The following is a 19,695-nucleotide window of genomic DNA, read 5'->3' on the forward strand; positions in this document are numbered from 1 at the left end:
ATGAGCACAGGGTCACACACTTATTTTACAGATGTAGGATTTGAACCCTCATTTCTAATTCCATAGTTTTGTGATTATTTACTGCACTGTTGCATACATACCAACTTCAAGACATCCAGATCGTGACATAGTGAGAAATATTAAACACTAGAATTTTTGGAATGTACAGGAAAAAACCTCATTTCCCATTAATTCTTACTTGGCAAATGGGAACTTTGCTCTCAATAAAAGAAAGTGGGAGTTCTTAAATATGTCTGCTTCCACCTCCTTATCTGTTTTAATCCCTTTGTTGTACTGTGCTTCTGAGAACATTACCAAACCCTCATATTAGGTTTCATTTTGTTGTGTTGAAACAAATTACGCTCACTCAAGGTGTTTTTGTTTCTTTGACATTAGAAACTTAATACTGCTGTATGACTGGTGCATGATCAACAGATTCAGTTCTGAAATTCAAAGTGTACTTAGTTTAATACTCCTTTCTGCTCCTTTTAAGCTATAACATGATTTTGGTAAAACATACTATACTTACTAATAAGTGAGGTCCAAACATTTAATCCTGTAAACTACAAGGTGTCATTGTCCTAAGAATTGATCTCGCTCAGAGTCCCAGCTCCTTTTGGTGCCACCTGCTGGCAGTTGTCAATTCTAGCTTAAATATGAATTTTGGCAATTCTGGGACTTGGGCTACAGATTGGGACTTCTGACACAGTGGCTTTTATTTTAGGAAGGTGCTTAGTTTGGGTGGTACCTATATCATGGGCCCAGTCCAATGGGATTGAGCCTGGAGAATATAATGGGGACCCTTGACCTTCTCTCTTCTCAAGTTGGATTTGTTGGCCAGTTTTCCCTCACAGCCTTGCCTGCCTCTTTTTCCTTCCTCTCCAGCCCTAATCCTTCCCCTTGGCTGTTGTAGCAACTTAAGTTACTGCAGGGTTTCACTATCTAGCAGAGGCATGGTGCCCGAGACATCAGGTGCTTGGTGAAATGTGATGCAACTCAGACATGCAGTATTTCTGAGCCACTTAAAGGAATTAGACTTGATTTATAGTTTCTAACAGTTAGAAATTCTAAAAGATGAGGAAAGAAACTTTCAGAGATTTAAGTGGTTCCATTCCTTTCCAGTATGGTTTCAAATAAAAGTTCATATAAATTTGTGAAGGGGGAATTTTTCAGTCATGTTTGGAAAGTTCATTTGTCCATGGGACGCCTGGGTGACTTATTTGTTCAAGCGTCCAACTCTTGGTTTTGGCTCAGGTCATGTTCTCAGGGTCACGAGTTGGAACCCCATGTCAGGTTCCAGGCTCAGTGCAGAATCTGCTTGAATATTTTCTCTCTCTTCCTCTACCCTGCCCCTCCCCCCTACTTGCATTCTCTTTAAAGTAAATAAATGTTGAAAGAAAAAAGTTCACTTGTCTTAATTGTGAAGCATATTTAAACATAGTACTAAGTGTTTTTAATAGACATACCAGCTTTTGGAAGACTTTAAAAGTTGTTGAGTGTTTTTTTGGGGGGGGGGTTCTAATTTTATTTGGTTTGCAGACCAGTTGAAACAGAACTTTTTGTTTTTAAAGATTGATTTGTTTTAGAGCGTGCTAGCGTGGGGGGGATTGGAGCAGAGGGAGAGAGAAACTCAAGCCGACTCCATGCTGAGCGTGGAGCCCAACGCAGGGCTCAAGATCACGACCTAAGCCGAAACCCAAGAGTTGGACACTCAACTGACTGTGCCACCCAGGAAGGAGCCCGAACGTTTTTTCCATCTTTTCCATCTTAAGTAGTTTTGTTATTCTAAGAATCTGCTGATATTTCAAACTATTTCTACTGTTGTTAAGAATATTGAAAATAAGACACAAAGTCTATGTATGGTGTGTTTTAGGTATTGTAACTCAAAATAGGTTATTCATACTATGAGTTGATAGATTTGTTTATAGGTAATTTTGAGTTTAAAAAAAAAAATCACTAAACTATTTATAAATACATTCAGTTAGGATGTTATTGTAATTACATACCGTGAAAGTACTTTGGGTAGTATTGGGAAAGTATCTTGGTAACACTCGATGTCCTGTATATTTTACTTTTTGTCATTTAAGCTAGGGAAGAAATACGGTAATCAGATTTAACATTCTTTTTCTAGTTAGATAGCACAGTTCTTTTTAATATTGCTTCTTTGCATCAAAAATTTGTTGTATGTACTTTTCTGTATGTGTACAACATTTTATAATAAGAGTTTTAACACAGGATTAATCAGATACTCTATTTGGTTTTACTTTTAGTAGTTCATTGTAGTGTTAATAAGGTGTTTTCTGGATTAATCATTTTCTGTGTCTCTAGACCTCTAGAACATGATTGGTGCAGAGTCTGCATTAAATAAGTAATCACAAAATGAAGAATACCCTTTTATGGCCATATTTTACAAGTCCTTGTTTCTGCCATTTTAGCTTGCTTTTCAGTGAACGATGATAATAAATCGTGGTAATTGCTAAATTTATCCCATCTTTTCCCATGTGATAGTCGATTAAGTGATGTTCTAAAGAGAAAACGGCTGCCAAAACGAGGGCCAAGAAGGCCAAAGTATTCACCTCCAAGAGATGATGACAAAGTAGACAATCAAGGTAATTGCTTTGGTGATGCGGTGGGGTGCAGAGGGAAAGACGGTAGCAGTGAGAGGCATGTACTTCTGAAAATGGTTGACAGCTTTAAGCACACCTTAGTTTCCTGAACACTCAGTGTTCTTAGTTGTTTCAGCAAATTCATCTAGTAATGTCAACAGCAATGTTAAAATTCGGTTGATTTTCGTCAATTATGCTAAGATGACTTAACTGTCATTCCCGTTTCTTTTCATAGCTAAAAGCCCTACCACTACTCAGTCACCTAAGTCTTCTTTCCTGGCAAGCTTGAACCCAAAAACGTGGGGACGGTTAAGTGCACAGTCCAACAGCAACAACATTGAACCAGCACGAACTGCGGGAGTTAGTGGTCTTGCCAGGGCCGCCTCGAAGGACACCATATCCAATAATAGGTGAAGTGGGGGAATTCTCTATTACTTTCGTTCTCAGATTAGCAAAACTCCACATTATTGCCATCAGCACGTTTACTTTGTGGAGATGAAACATGGACCCAGACCTTTTAATTTATGCTGAGAAGTGGCATTGCTCAAGGATGGAGCAGATTCTCATTTCTTGAACTCTGCCTGGCTTTGTCCTAAATTCCAGTCTTAACATCTTAAAATCTATTTCAACATTTCTGGTTGGGAGTTAACAAATGTTCAAAACCAAATAAATTATGTTCCCTGTGGAACCTGTTCCTTAGTTTTGTTCTAGACAAGCGAAAGCTGACATTTTCTGTGCGCACACACATTCACCCACTTTTATAAAGATACCTTTCCTCTCTACTCTTTACAGTGGAACTTAAGGATCCTAGAGTAGACGCTTGTTTGTTTGTTCTCAGATATTTAGAACTGTATCAGCTAAACTTTTCCACATACTAGTCTGGCTCCCCCCCCCCCGCAGTTTCTGGCTTTAAAAAATTGTTTCTTTAAAACCCTTCCGAGTTGTTGTAGTTTTTTTGACTCTGGATATAACATACCAACAAGGAATACTTCCTCTGCAAATAAATGTTTAAAAATCAAATGCCGGGCGCCTGGGTGGCTCAGTTGGTTAAGCGACTGCCTTCGGCTCAGGTCATGATCCTGGAGTCCCAGGATCGAGTCCCGCATCGGGCTCCCTGCTCAGCAGGGAGTCTGCTTCTCCCTCTGACCCTCCCCCCTCTCATGCTCTCTCTCTATCTCATTCTCTCTCTCAAATAAATAAATAAAATCTTTAAAAAAAATAAATAAATAAAATAAAAATAAAAAAATCAAATGCCACTGGGTAAAGAAACAGGCTCCTTTTTTTAGTGGATTGGATTGGTTGGTTGGTTGTTTTTCCGAATTTTGGTTAATAAAAAATATTAAGCAAATATATATCTAAAGCCATCAGAGTTTGTAATTTAAATAGCCAGGTCTCAGTCAATCGCGCATCTAACAGGTGCATGTTTCTGGTCTATAGTTTTTGCTTCAGCTCTCCAAGGAACATAATAAAGGACAAAGCAGATATGTCTGTACCTAATGAAGCAGCCATGTAAAGTTGCTTTCAGACAAATACTTAGGGAAGAAACGATTGCCTGGTAGAGTTCCAAGAAGTTAGAACGTTTTGTATATTCTTCATGTAATGATCTGAATTATATTTTAAGTACATGTGCATTTCTCTACTGCACCTTAGCCCATTTTCAAAATGACACTTAATTTGGTTCATCTGAATTTATTAATGTAGAAGCATAGGTGAAAAAGAGTTTTAAATGTAGCAGCTATTTGCCTTTGATGTGCAGTTATAATTGAAATCCTTTCTATACACGAAGACTAAATTTAATATCTTGGTTTTCCTTCTTGCAGAGAAAAAATTAAAGGTTGGATTAAGGAACAGGCGCATAAATTTGTAGAGCGTTACTTCAGTTCTGAGAACATGGATGGAAGCAACCCTGCACTGAATGTCCTTCAGAGACTTTGTGCTGCAACTGAACAACTCAACCTCCAGGTACCATGTGGGCTGCACCGTGTTGGTCCTTCGTCGTCTCTTCCAGCATCTCTCCTGTCTTCCTGTCCTTCCCTTGATGACTCTGACTTTCCATGACTTGCTGTCCTAGATCAACTTTCTCGCCAGACGTGTGCCTTTAACACTGACATTTCTGTAACTTGTCCCTTGACTTTCGTGCTTCATTATTTTATCATTAACTATACTGGGAATCTCAGCTTTGACTTTCTTCTCTTCTCATCCCATATATATATATATATATATATTTTTAAAAGAGTTTATTTAGAGAGTGCATGCATGTGAGTGGCGGGAGGGGCAGAGCAGGAGGGAGAGAATCTCAAGCCGACTCCGCTCGACCTCACGACCCCGAGATCATAATGTGAGCCCACATCAGGAGTTGGACGCTCAGCTGAGTGAGCCACCCAGGCGATCTGTCACATCCCATATTTCTTGACAAAAAAAGAGACTTGAGAAATGTCCCCCAAGTACCTTTCAACATGGGTATTGGAGCTGATGTGACGGACCCTCCCTAACCCCTCACCGCGTGGATCTGATAGTACTTGGAGAGGGAGATTGAATAAGCCCTTTATATTTCATCTGATTCTTAGCCTTTTTACATTTTTAATGCACTTTGAGCAATTCGAGTAGTACATGTTGTCCAGGAAATTGTCCATTTCATCCAGGTTTTAAATGTATTAATTTAAAGCCACACTTTATATTCTTGTTTTATCTTCTCATTCTGGTATTTTAGCTCTTTACCCCTCAATTTGTATTCTCAATTCATTGTCTCTTTATTTCTTTATTTATCCTCTTTTATTTATTATTTCTTTATTTCTTTATTCAACGTTGGTTGTGAGACTTTTCTTTTTTATGTTAGTAGTATGGGTGCTGGTTTTCTTCCATGAAATACTAACATTTTTGACTGTGCGTGTAAGATCATAGTTTCCAAGTTTCTACCAAGAATGTATCACTCCCCCCGCCTTCTTTTTTAAAGATGTTGAGAATATATTCAATTCCTGTTGGGGAAATGTGAGCTGTGCATTTAGTAATTACTGTTTAAATCAATATAGAAATACTGTTCCCAACTCTTTCCAGGTGGATGGTGGAGCTGAGTGCCTTGTAGAAATCCGTAGCATAGTCTCAGAGTCCGATGTTTCATCGTTTGAAATCCAACATAGTGGATTCGTGAAGCAGCTGTTGCTTTATTTGACATCTAAAAGTGAAAAGGATGCTGTGAGCAGAGAGATCAGATTAAAGAGATTCCTTCATGTATTCTTTTCTTCCCCAGTAAGTTGTCTCTTAATGCTTCTCTGTCATCTTATAGGAATCACTGGTCACTGATATGTATGTTTTTATCTCAGTAATTTCCATTAGATGTTGATCAAGATATTGAGGTCAAGTTTCTAGCTTCTGATACACAGTTGGATTTGGATTCCTTGGTCTTTTTTTTTTTTTTTTTTTTTAAGATTTTATTTGACAGAGAGACACAGCGAGAGAGGGAACACAAGCAGGGGGAGTGGGAGAGGGAGAAGCAGGCTTCCCGCGGAGCAGGGAGCCCAATGCGGGGCTCGATCCCAGGACCCTGGGATCATGACCTGAGCTGAAGGCAGACGCTTTAACGACTGAGCCACCCAGGCGCCCCTTCTTGGTCTTTTTTATATCAAATATACTAGTAAGGCAACAGAAGGATGATTTGATGGCTCAGGTGCCACAGTTTCTATGGTCAGTGTATCTTGAGTCTGTTTTTTTCTGCAAGACCAGCCATTAATCGTAGTCTCTTACTTGTGAATGTATTTTATTCTCAATATTTGTTTTTAAACATGTTGTAGTTTACAATATATACATACAGGGAAATATGATAAAATAGCTGTAGATAGAGAGTGAGCATATATGTTTCCATTTTGAATATAAAGTACAGTATTAACAGTTCTGAGAGTCTCAGTCACCACTTACAATCTGGATTGCAAGACCAGAAGGCTCAGGGAGGCTCCCCTTCCTTCAGCCTCAGTGGGTGAGAGCAAGAATGTAACTACTCTTGGACACTAATGACTTAACATCATTCTACTTGTTTCAAAACTACTTGAGAGAAGGCATCCTCTGGATCATTTGTGTAGTAGGACTAAGGGTATTTCTCCTGTGTGTTGGTGAAACTACTTCACCATGCCTTGCTTTCAGTGTTGGTAGGCATTTGAGCACCTACTATATTGCTATAACTTGGGCTATATAAAGCAGTTATTTGAGATACATTAGATGTGTAGTAATACAGGAAGTAGTTTTATGCCATGCTTAAGATTACGTACAGATCTGTAATCTCTTACCTGAAACTCCTTGGGGCTGAAGGGGTTTCAAGAGTTCTACAATATAGTACAAATATATTACCTGATAATATTCTCAGTGGATTCTAAATAGCACTCCATACACACTAAATATTTTTGCAGGAAAGCATATGGATATTCCTACTCGGTACAGGTAAGTAAAGACTGCAGATGGCCTCGTGTCTATCTGAGTCAGATCTCACCACCAATTACTTGTGTTTTCAAGCCTTTTGGACTTAGGAATTATGAATAAGGGATTGTGAGCCTATTACAAAAAGGAGTCTCTCTTTGAAATAATTTATATGGAAATAATCATTCCAAACAGATCTGTCAAAAGAGATAAAAGAGAATAGATGAATGGCTCTCTTTTGTAAAACTGCTTGTTAAATTTTCTTGTTGAGGAGTGTTCCATTTTCAAGAGGCCTTGTTTAACCTGTTGGTTTATTTATAACTTTAGCTTCCTGGAGAAGAGCCCATTGGAAGAGTAGAACCAGTGGGTAATGCTCCTTTGTTGGCATTAGTTCACAAGATGAACAACTGCCTCAGCCAGATGGAGCAGTTTCCAGTCAAAGTACATGACTTCCCCAGTGGAAATGGGACCGGAGGCAGGTAAGGATCATTGCCTGTGCATACCCTTGCCGTTGGACCCTGCGCTTCATTTTGTTGAGGGAAAGCGGCAAGAGGTCTGGTAACCTCTTAAGCTGCCCGAAGACCGTTTGGCTATAATGACAGAAGAAAACCACTTTTTATCTTTAAAATCCCCCCATGTGTTTTAAACGTGATGTTTTGGAAATATATAAGCCAGTGACTGTGTTGGCAAGCTGTAAGAGGCTTAGTGTTCCTTACATTGATAAACTTTAAAATATATTGCTTCTCCCTGTGAATTTTATAAAGATGCATAATCAAATATTTGCATTCTGTGCAATAATGTGATTTCCTATGTGATGTAAGTGGTTATACCTTTGGTGGGTTTTAACAAATAAGTGTATATTTTGAAGTTTTCTTGTTTCATTGAAACTTTTATTTTTTCCCGTAATAAAGTAGTTTTACTAGACTCATGAAATGCTACAGAAAGAATGCACTGTAAAAGTTCATTATTGTATTTTACGGGATGTTACAAGGTTTCTGGAATATTATGACTAGAAGCCTACAAAATAAGAAATTAGTTTCGTTTTAAAATACACAGTCTGATGTGTTTTGAAAACGTAAATTTTTTATTGAATTAAAAGTATGCAGTATTGGACAGATGAAGGGATCTGTTGTGCTAGGGTTTTTTCTGGCTTTGAAAATTAATACAGAATGTGATAATCAGTTTTGATCATTATCCTGTCCTGGAAAATTTTATGAAATACAGGAGCATTTTCATCTATGGCTGAGAAAATCATGAAGTTTTTCATTTTAACGCAGATTTGTATAAAATATGTATGTTTACATATGTATGTATCCTGTCTAGTGGAAGATTCTTTCCTATACTCCTATTTGCATGCCTTACAGAATCTTACAGATAACTGCATTTTAAGCCTGTGTCTCACTGTTGTCAGCCCTTTCCAGAAATGAGCAATTAAATTAAAGATTTTTACCAGGGTTAGACTGGCGTAGCTATGAAACTGCTTCATTCAAATGAATGTAGCAAAGTAAATTTTAAAGGTTACTTTTTAAAGTAATTTTGTAGCAGAAATGTTTGAAAGCAAAAAAGAGGGCTTTTCCCTTTGTTTTTAATACCATAGAATTTAGTCAGGCCGTGGCAGAATACTGCAGAAGTGAGCATGCTCAGGTGGTTGGGGAATTTTAGTCTAGAGAAATAGTTAAATCTCAGTGGTGAGGATTTCTGCTCACATGGGTTTCCCCGTATGACCGAGATAGAATGATGATTTCATGTTTTCATATGCATGCATACACACCCTCTTTTATTTTTAACTTTATAACAACTTTCACTAAATAACTTGAATTGCTGGCTTGACTATTTACATAACTGCTAAGTAAGTGCTTATTTTGTGCCTTAAGAAAATGCAGTTTGTATTGTTTTGCTTTTGTTTGAATAAATTATGTTGATTTTGAAAATAATAGAATAACTTTTTTTCACAAATTATCTTGAGCTTTTCTCTCAACAGAGGATCACAGGCTTTAAAATTTTTCAACACACATCAGTTAAAATGCCAGTTACAAAGACATCCAGACTGTGCGAACGTGAAGCAGTGGAAAGGCGGGCCGGTCAAGATCGATCCCCTGGCTTTGGTACAAGCTATCGAGAGATACCTTGTAGTTAGAGGTACTTTCCCTAGATGTGTGTTTTGTGTTTATATGTACATTGGGCTGGGAATATTAGGGACTGTGGAAATGATTTCCCTGTCTATTGCTGCTTCTATTAAAACCTAGCATTGGGAACTTGGGTTCCCGTCATTCATATTCTACATAGCCTGTGGAAACGTGGTAACACTTGGGAGGGGTTGATGGCTTACTTCAGTGATGAGTTCATTTATCTTGTTGGAACCTAATGTAGTAGAAATGGTGCTTTGTAGGTGACAATTTTCTTAGCTCTTTATGCTTCATCGGTCACAGTTTAATATACATGTTTTTCTAAGAGTATGTTAATTTAACTAATACGCGTGGGCTTTTCTTTGCCATGGACAGTTGCTAGGAGTTTAACAGCCTTCTTGGGTCCTCAGGGTATGGAAGAGTACGAGAAGATGATGAAGACAGTGACGATGATGGCTCTGACGAGGAAATAGACGAGTCTCTGGTAAGGTGCTATTCTCACCATGTTGTCATGCACACATTCAGTGCCTGGAGCTTAAATGGGTTTTCTTTTGCTTCATTCAGGCCGCTCAGTTCTTAAATTCTGGCAATGTAAGGCACAGGCTACAGTTCTACATTGGAGAGCATTTGCTGCCGTATAATATGACCGTGTATCAGGCAGTCCGGCAGTTCAGTATCCAGGCCGAGGACGAGCGGGAGTCCACGGACGATGAGAGCAACCCTCTGGGGAGAGCTGGTATTTGGACAAAGACTCATACAATATGGCAAGTCTGAAACTGACTTCGTTTGCTTTGTCATCAGCTTCGATATATTGTTTGTGTGTTTTGGAATTCATATTAATGGCTGGCTTACGTAAGGAAAGGGGACCCAAATCCTACATTTTATTATTAAAAGCCACTTCAAATATTTTATCTGTGTACGTGAATGCATGCATGTGCACACGTGTACGTGTGTATTTGCCTTCATTATGTCTCCGAGAAAACATGTGCTCGTGGGCAATAATCATAGTTTAAGTCAGCTCTTTAGATTCGTTTCAGGTCTTAAACAAGAGAAAAACGTCTCCAGAAGATTACATTCCTTTAGGTAATAAGAAGCTTGGCATCTCTGTGCCCTTAGAGGCATTTGGATGCAGCTTTCTGCATTGTTTGTTAATGTCTGCTACTTAGATTTAAAGAGAGCCGGTCTCCGGGGCGCCTGGGTAGCTCAGTCGGTTAAGCGGCCGACTCTTGATCTCTGCTCAGGTCTTGATCTCAGGGTTGTGAGTTCAAGCCCCACGTTGGGCTCCACATAAAAAATAAATAAATAAAGAGAGCCATTCTTCTGTGAACCACCAGCAGAGTTTCTCAGGTGGCCCCTCCTGGGATAGTGGACTCTTTGTGGTCTCTTCTCGAAACAGTGCCATTGGTAATTCTCCAAATCCATAAGTAGGGAGAAACAGGATAGATCTCAGAGTTCTGGTAACTCTGGTGTCTATGGGTCACACTTCGGCCCCTGTAGAATAGTTTTTATTTTTAAAATCTACATTTAGTTTATATACTCTCCAATCAATTTAGGTACAAACCCGTGAGAGAGGATGAAGAAAGTAATAAAGATTGTGTTGGTGGTAAAAGAGGAAGAGCCCAAACAGCTCCAACAAAAACATCCCCTAGAAATGCAAAAAAGCACGATGAGTTATGGCATGGTAAGTTGGTACATGGGAGGGAAAACAAATTGCCGTGGGGCAGTAGCCTTCTTGTCGTGGAAGTTTTAAAGGAGTGATTTATATCTAGCAGTGAAACCCATGGATATAATGTAGAAAAGATGAAATTACCACAAATGAAAAATTTAGTACCTGCAAAATTAAATTTGGGAAGAAAATTGGGAAAAACTCATACTGTTCCATGAAAAATTTATGTTTTCATGAAGGCTAAAACAAATTTCATTAGTAGAACACATTTACTAAAGAGACTGATCATGGTCAGGCAGGCCCTTCACTTTTGTCATTTATAATAATCTAACAATTATAGGGGGAATGAAAAGTTTTGCCAGGTAGTATAATGAGTACAGAATGGAGTAGCATGTCCCAGTTGATCTCTTTTCTTTTGTAGTATTTCCTTCCAGTCCGAGTGTGCTCCCCCAGCCACCCCCCTCCGCCATTTATGTGATGGTAGCAGTGCTTTAGCTTTGGCTCAGGGTCATTCTTGGAGACCATCCCTATCCGGGAGTTCCAAACAAAATGGTGTCAATTGCTGGAATTTTTTCTGCTCCACAGAAATAAGGACATTATAATAGTGTTGTGTTTTTTATAAAACTAAGTTCTATTATAAAGGGTTTTTATTTTGAGGTTTTTATGTCTATGTTTTTGATGTTAAAAATTGCCCTTTCTTTTATGGTAGTGATAGTGTTGTGATTTTTAATTCCTAAAAGTAAATGGCAACAATTTCAACCCCTGACCCCCTGCCCAAGCTATTACTTAGTGAAATCTGAGAAGAGAAGAATCATAGATCCCCTTGGAAACTATCACAATCTCTCTTATCCTAAGCCTTGGATTAGATAACCAAATCTCCTCTAAGATTTACAGTTGGGAATATTTGTCTATTTTATGTGGCCATTTTAAGCTGGATATAAAAATTAAAAATCCAGGGAATTTATATAAAACTGAACTTAAATTTAAACATTTTGTCTTTATTCTTCTCTGGCCGTTTTATTCTTAGCCGTTGCTTCTGTTGAAAAGAAGAAATGGGAAATGAGTCAGTTTTTCTCCTTTACAGTTTATTTGGATATGGGAGGAAAGCAAAATTTGCATAAGCCTGTATGATTTATCCGTAAGATAAAGGGAAAAATGTTCAAGCTATCAATACTCTAAAGGGATACCAAACATTAGAGCCTCACAGCTTGTGGTTACTATTTTCGGGGTGATACATGACACCAGCTCCTCGGCACAGCCTTTCTAACTTTGATCACACCTTACCTTTGATCTTTTGCCCTCTAGATGGAGTGTGCCCATCGGTATCAAATCCTTTAGAAGTTTACCTCATATCCACACCACCTGAAAATATAACTTTTGAAGACCCGTCATTAGATGTGATTCTTCTTTTAAGAGTTTTACATGCCATCAGTCGATACTGGTATTACTTGTATGATGTGAGTAATGTGGCCTGCTTATGGAGTTTCCCATTATATGTTGTGCATGGCACGTTACCTGTAGTTACTGTCAGTGGTTGATGGATTTTTGTTGTACTAGAAACAGACCAAATGATTCAGTTAAATGTAGGGATCATAGCCCAGTGAAATACAGCATACTTACCAGTTGGAGCTTCTCCCCCACTTTTTGTTGCTGGCCTACATTCTTGGATTAGTGTTCTTCCTAGCTGTGACTTGTATCAAGTTAGGCTACAACGTGAAGAACGAGTGTGAATTTATAGTTAGAATTCTTTCAGTACATTTAAGCAAAAGTTCATTTGTCTGAGTTGAAATATATATTAAGTAAAAAGTCAAGTGGAAGTTGAATGCTACTTTTTACATTTATATAATATAGGGAAGAATGACAGAATTGACCTTGCACAAAACATGAGCTGTCACATCAGTGATTGGGTCAGTACTAGTGGCCTGTAGGGGTTGTGGTATTTGAGCTATGCATTGTAGAAATTGTCATTTAGGTTGAGACACTCGAGTGAGAAGCTATATATTGTATGTTGGGAACCAGGTGAAATCTAGGCACTCTGCATACATTTTTGGAGATAAAGCGTTAGTGAATATAATCCTAATGTTTTACTACATGTAGATCTTTTTTTTTTTTTTTTAACGTTTTACAGAATGCAATGTGCAAGGAGATTATTCCAACTAGTGAATTTATTAACAGTAAGTTGACAGCAAAAGCAAATAGGCAGCTTCAAGATCCTTTAGTAATCATGACAGGAAACATCCCAACATGGCTTACTGAACTAGGAAAAACCTGGTAAGATGATCATTTCTGAAATAGTGGCTTGGGAGTATGTTATTGTTGGTTGGTCTTAATATATTTTGTTTCAAAAACAGTCTTCACTGAACCTATTTGAATGTGTTTAAGTAACATCATATTTGATCACAGCTTGCTTAATATTTAGTGTAGCTATCTAGAGGAGGCGCCTCTAGCTGGGGTTAATATAAGATCTACTTGTGACAGTGTGTGTCTATATATATGAAACAGGAAAGTATGCAAGGATATTTAAAGAGATTAAAATCCTCTGTCTTCATAAAGTTGGACTCCAAAGGTATAGTTGCTTGATTTTCTGAGCCTGTTTGGGTCCAGACTTAAATTCTCAGAGACCATAGAACTGTACGGATCAATACAGTAGTCAGTAGCCACATACATCTTTTTATATTTAGATCAAAGAAAATTAAGTAAATTAGAAATTAGTTTTTAGTCACATTAGCCACATCCTTATGTGGCTCCCCATGTGTGACAGAACAGATGGTAAATATTGGCATCACCACAGGAAGTGTTTTTAGCAGTTCCATGTCAAGAACTTCCAAACTCCTGCATCAAGAGGCAGTAGAACCTAATACTACTGTGGGGTTCCTTCTTTGGAAATCAGCATGGCTGTTGGGCTGGTTTGAGTGACTTAGCAATGCCGGGGCTGGGAGGAAAATCATGAACTAGTAAAGCCATTATTATTATTTCTGTGTATGTGGTACAGGGATGGCTTGGCAGTGTCATGAAGCGGTGATCATATTTTAAAAACAGGGTTTGCTAGACAGGTTATACTTCCTGAAGGTCTTTGGGTAGATTAAAGATCTTGAATAGACCTGATTTAAAGTATAGGATTTTTAATAGTTGAATTTCATATTTCACAGAGAAAAGCTGCTTAATGCATTATTACTTGATCACTTAGAGATTTCATCAAGAATTACAAAATTTCTTCAAAATTAGTTTGCCTAGACTGTTTTTATTGGTTCTATTTATAATTCTTATTTCTGTATCATATCAAAAGTTGTTTCTAATGTAGGGGTTTGTATGGTTTCTGATTCTAATTCAGATAATCTGTGTTGCATCTTTTTACAGCCCATTTTTCTTCCCTTTTGATACCCGGCAAATGCTTTTTTACGTAACTGCATTTGATCGGGACCGAGCAATGCAAAGATTACTTGATACCAACCCAGAAATCAACCAGTCTGATTCTCAAGATAGCAGAGTTGCACCTAGATTGGATAGAAAAAAAGTAAGTTTCTCCCCCAAAATATGTAAAGGTAAATTGCACCGAGCTTTTGACAATAATGGGAACACTAGAGATGCGATGCATGGGAGCAGTGACTGGTGGCGCAGAGCCGTCCCTTAGTCACAGCCGTCTCTCCGCTTGTCTGTCTGCTCCCTTGGAGCAGCCGGGCTTTCCTGTCAAGCTCTTGGAACCAGGCTGTCTGTGATTCTTCATCCTGAAGTTAAGAGTCCTTTTTTCCCCCGTTTCTGAAATAATTTCTACAGTTCTTTTTTTCTTGGTTGCTGTTAACTCTTGTGCCAAGAAAGAATCCTGTCTTCTCTCAGCAAGGTTTCTTTCTTTCTTTTTTTTTTTTTTTAATTAGGAACTCACACTGTAGCCTCCCTTTTATAATTGATCCTTTATGCAATAGGTAGAATTAACCAGATCCACTTTCTTCCCTTCGCACATCATCACTCTGATCAGAGATAACCGAAATGAGATTCTTGATGGGATTCCCGGCTGGAGCCTAGTCAGCCCCTGTGTTGCTGATCTCAGCTTCCTGGGCTTCTCACCTTGGCTCCACATTCAGAGCTATGACCGCCCCACTCTGAGCCATTCCAGCGGGGACCCCGTCCTCCATTTCTGACACTGCACCACCTTTTACTTCTGATGTCTCTGTTCATCTTCCTCTTTTGTGCTGAGGATTCTTACTCAAGTCTGTCTTTCCAAAATCTGTAACTCCAAGACTCCTGAGAGCCATTAGTAATGACATTAAAAGAGGGGTTAGAAGGAATGAGAAGCAAAACAAAAAAAACCTTAACACTTTTTGTCTGTTCTGCAAAGCCTTGCTATTTCTATATTTGTATCATTAGGATTGTGTCAGCGGTGGTGTTGGTAGAATTTGGAAATCTAGCAGAACCTGTCTCGTCCCCACGAATCGCAGTAGTAGATGTTTGTAGTTGTGCTTGTAGGATCTCTGCAGGTCGGGGCCAGGAGGTTTCAGCTCACCTGTCTCACCTGCCATCCCCATACCGATCTCTCCATATGTAACTGTAAATGTGCCCAGGGAGATGCCGTGCACCTGCAGCTCTGACTTGCATTGCTGTCTGGCAAGGTTACAGAGAGCCTTTCTTATCCACCTTGAACTTTCTGAACCTGCCATGGGCTCGATAATATTTACACTTAACTTCTAGTTTTGCTGTCCATGTTTGTAGCAATGCAGCTACTTCTTAACCTTTTCTGAGGTGTGCTTTTATAGAAATAGTCTTGGGAAGTGTAGGTGGCTCAGCCGGTTCAGCGTCCGACTCTTGGTTTTGGTGGGCTCCATGCTGGGCTTGGAGTCTGCTTGAGATTCTCTCTCTCCCTCTCCGTCTGCCCCTTCCCGCACTCGAGCATACACATGCGCACTCTCTCTTGTGCGCGCTCTCTCAAATAAATAAATTTTTAAAAAATAGTCTTTTAACAGTTGATTTTTGGTTTTTTTTTCTTGCACTGCGAGAAATGCCACCTGTTTATTATTAAAGTGTAATATGAGCATCATTTCCTCACATTTGTACTTTGTTTTTTAGCGTACTGTGAACAGAGAGGAGCTGCTGAAGCAAGCGGAGTCTGTGATGCAAGATCTGGGTAGCTCCCGGGCCATGTTAGAAATCCAGTATGAAAATGAGGTGAGCTCATGAGCGTGGATGGTTTTCGACTTAATTTGTGCCTTCAATAAGACTTCGTTGGTCCCCTGAAATTCTAAAAGACAATTGGAAATTTATCTAAAACTGGAGATTTGCTCTGTTTTGGATGATCTTGGAAGGTCGAAGCTCTCCAGTTTCCAAGATTAAGTTGTATAGGAAAAGACAGGGTTTTTTCTTGCATAAGAGCAAACGTTTGTATAATTGTTAGGTTGATAAAGTGAAAGGGTGTTTTAAGCATACCTTTCAAAATGTTTGAACTGCTTTTAAAAAAATCACAGATATAACCTGTATAATAAATGCACACTTATAACATGTACAATTCTAGTTGTACAAATTCTGATGTCCTGATCTATTCGGTCTGGAATCACTACCACATCAAGATCAAGAAAAAAATCCCATCACCACAAACTGCTCTCTTAGACCACTTTGTGGTTCGCACCCTCCCCCTGACCCCCAGACAACTGGCGTCTGTTTTCTGTCCTGTAGTTTTGTCTTTCTTACAAATGCCATAGGAGGTGGAATCCTACAGTATGTAGCCATTGGTGTTACTCTCCTAGCACTTGGTCATCCATGCTGTTGCAGGTATCGTTTGTTTCCTTTTATCACAAATAATAAGAGTCTGTTGTATGGATACTTCAGGAAATGTTTCATCACCAGGTGATGCACATTTTAGTTTCCAGTTTTTGACACTTATATGAATAATGCTGCTGTGAACATTTGGGTACAAGTCTTTGATAGATGTATGTTTTTATTTCTCTCAGGTAAATTCTTCAGGGATGAATTGCTAAGTTACTTAGTAAGATATGTTTTTACTTTATGAGAAACACCAAACTGTTTTCCAAGTAGCTTTGTCATTTCCCATTCCCACCAGCGATGGAGCTTGGGAGTTTCAGTTGCTTGCCATGCTCACCAGCCCTCAGGTCTTATCTTTTTAATTTGCGGTATTCCAGGGGGGTTACAGTGGTATGTCATTGTGTTCTGTTTGCATTTTTCTGATTGTTTTACTAACCGTTCATATATCTTCTCTGGAGAAGTGTCCATCCATGTTTCCATCATCGTGTTTTATGATTAAGTTGTTAAGAGTTCTTTATTACTCTGGATACAGGTTCTTGATGAAATAAGTGTTTGCAAATGTTTTCTTCCAGTCTGTAGTTTATCTTTCAGTTTCCTCATGAAATGTCTTTGGAAGAGCAGAAGTTTTTAATTTTGTTGAAATCCAATTCATCAAAAAAAATTTTTTTTTCTGGTTTGTGCTTTTTTTATCCCAGGAAATTTTCCCCTCACCCTTGGTTTTCAGAGATTTTTTCCCCCATGTGTTTTTAGAAGTTTTATAGTTTGGCTCTCATACTGAGGCCTATAATCCATTTTTAGTTATATATAGCGTAAAGTAAGGAGTTAAGGATATTTTTGCTTTTTTCTAAATATGGGCTGTTTCATTTTTCCAGCACCATTTGTTTGAAAAGGCATACTTCTCCCATATTGAATGACCTTGGCACCTCTTTTTGAAAATGAGTCTATTGTGAATATTTGGATCTATTTCTCGATTTTCTGTTGTTTTTTATTAATCTATACTGTCTTGATTACTATATCTTTATAGTTAGTCTTGAAGGCAGGTAGTGTGAGTCCTCCAGCTTCTTCTTTGTCAAAGTTTTGGTTATTTCCCATTCCCCAGTATTTCCATGTAAATTTTAGAATCAGCTTGTCAGTGTCTACAAAAGGTCTCACAGGATATTGATTGGGATTGTGTTGAATTTTGGTCAGTTTGGGAGAAAATTGACATATATTGTAGTTTTTGAGCACCATGTAGACTTCCATTTGTTTAGGCCTTTTTATCTCTCGCAGTTTCACTTATTAAGTCTAGAGAGGTCTTCCATGTGCATATTTTGTTAAATTTCTACCCAAAATTTCATGTTTTGTGATGATGTTGAAAAGGATGCTCTCCTTATTTTAGTTTGTAGAAATACAGTTGGTTTTTTTAATCTTGACCTTATTTTATGTGACCTTGATAATGACTGGTTCTAATAACTTTTTAATAGATCATTTAGGATTATTGCAGAACCCAGGTTTGGGAAACTTCTGTAAAGGGCTGGATAGTAAATATTCAGGGGTTGTGGGCCCTACAGTCTCCCTCGCAACTACTCCATTTTGCCTTTGTTGTACAAGCAGGAAAATGGCCATAGACAGTACTTACACAAAAGAGCCTGGCCGTGTTCCAACAAAATTTTATTGTCAATGAAATTTGGAGTTCATATAATTTTCACATGTGGTGAGATAATATTCACGTTTTTTCAACCACTGAAATTGTAAAAACCACCCTTAGATTTGCAGATGGTACAAAAACAGGAAGTGGGCCAGAGCTGCAGTTTGCTAAGCTGTGTTGTTGGACAGTTGTGTCGGCTGTGACAAATACGATTTTACTTCCTTTCTATTCTAACCTTTGTCATTTACTTCTTTTTAAACAGCCTGGACAGTCCATCAAAAGATTCAAATAATGGTTTTCTCTGTATTTTAACTATGAAATACTGAGTCTCTTGGGGCTACTTTCCTCCCTCTTTCCCCTGAATGTTTTTAAGACAAAACTTGAGAATGTTTGACTTTTAAAACTTTTATAGACGCCTCAGTTTTCTTGTCTTAAAATGTGAGTTATAGTACAGCCTCTAACAATCTGCAGTATTACCTGTGCTTATCCAAGGAATTTTAATTATGATTTTGATTTTTCTTAGGCATTTTTATCTCATTAAGACTTTTGAAAAGTTATTTTGAGTGTTACTTAGTCATGAAAATTAAAACTTGAAGTAGTTGTGACCTGGGAGGTGTACAGTATGCTAGGGATCCGGGTTGTGGCAGAGTTCCTGTCGTCCAAGGATTACAGTGTAGTTGGTTACAGTGCATGTGGCTGGGGAGTGGCGTAGGTGTCAAGTGGATGAGGCTTTCAGAAGGTCCTCCTGTCCCAGGAGTATGTGGGCAGGGTCACAGGGTTAGACCTTAATGGAGGTGAGTGAGAGAATTAGGGGACCAAAGGTTGTGGCTCTAGCAAAGGATTGGGCTTGGTGGTGAGGGGCAGGAGTACATGCTTCTGGAAGTGATGGGACAGAGGGAGATGGAGTGGAGGCCTTGACTGCTGGGATAAGAAGTTGGAATGGTCTTTTGAATCCACCCTGATCGGGACCGTGCCTCTTGCTCAGAGGATACAGGTTTTTAGATGTTTTACATGCTCCGGTTTCTTCTTCATAAAACTGCAAGACCTCTGCTCCAGCTGACTTCTTTTCCTGAGTTTATTTTAACTTTGATTTTTACTGTTTTACTCCAGTATATTTTTTTGTTGCCAGGAATGTCTTTCCTTCCCTCTCGCATCCTTCATGGTTCTGTTCAAATTGCATCTCACATGGAACCTAAACAGGTTCAGAATAGCATCACATTGATTGTTCTTAGGTCATCAGGATTGAGTTACTGATACAGAAATCATAATTTTATAATCTTCATTGCTGGATCCTACCTACTAATTATGGAAAAGATTCTAGGAGGATCATTGGGGAATAGGGCTTGGGAGGAGTACTGACTTTTTATATACAAAGAGCCTCAGGTTGTAAATCAGATTCAACCATACAAGTCTGCAGGTGGCCATTAGGAAGACTTCAGAGTAGCTCTAGAAGAATCCTGATTCAAAATATCAAATCCAGGGGCGCCTGGGTGGCTCAGTCGTTAAGCGTCTGCCTTC

The 19,695-nt window shown here is 38.7% G+C and overlaps 1 protein-coding gene across 16 annotated transcripts in view; it reads left to right on the top strand.

The window, feature by feature from the left end:
* Positions 1 to 19,695, top strand: part of TRIP12 (thyroid hormone receptor interactor 12) — a 140,950-nt gene that overhangs the window by 107,415 nt on the left and 13,840 nt on the right. For 11 of the 16 annotated variants that reach the window (XM_032400385.1, XM_032400356.1, XM_032400351.1 and 8 more), the window contains 13 exons: positions 2,509 to 2,609; positions 2,842 to 3,016; positions 4,427 to 4,568; positions 5,661 to 5,852; positions 7,338 to 7,489; positions 8,977 to 9,149; positions 9,547 to 9,620; positions 9,701 to 9,900; positions 10,690 to 10,817; positions 12,108 to 12,259; positions 12,931 to 13,073; positions 14,160 to 14,316; positions 15,861 to 15,959. In XM_032400385.1, coding sequence (XP_032256276.1) covers positions 2,509 to 2,609; positions 2,842 to 3,016; positions 4,427 to 4,568; positions 5,661 to 5,852; positions 7,338 to 7,489; positions 8,977 to 9,149; positions 9,547 to 9,620; positions 9,701 to 9,900; positions 10,690 to 10,817; positions 12,108 to 12,259; positions 12,931 to 13,073; positions 14,160 to 14,316; positions 15,861 to 15,959 — 1,888 coding nt within the window. The remainder of the gene's footprint in view (positions 1 to 2,508; positions 2,610 to 2,841; positions 3,017 to 4,426; positions 4,569 to 5,660; positions 5,853 to 7,337; positions 7,490 to 8,976; positions 9,150 to 9,546; positions 9,621 to 9,700; positions 9,901 to 10,689; positions 10,818 to 12,107; positions 12,260 to 12,930; positions 13,074 to 14,159; positions 14,317 to 15,860; positions 15,960 to 19,695) is intronic. The other 5 variants (XM_032400411.1, XM_032400422.1, XM_032400464.1 and 2 more) reach the window with 2 other exon arrangements.

The sequence above is a fragment of the Phoca vitulina genome, unplaced genomic scaffold (assembly GCF_004348235.1).
Source record: "Phoca vitulina isolate PV1807 unplaced genomic scaffold, GSC_HSeal_1.0 scaffold1, whole genome shotgun sequence".
Classification (NCBI taxonomy): domain Eukaryota; kingdom Metazoa; phylum Chordata; class Mammalia; order Carnivora; family Phocidae; genus Phoca; species Phoca vitulina.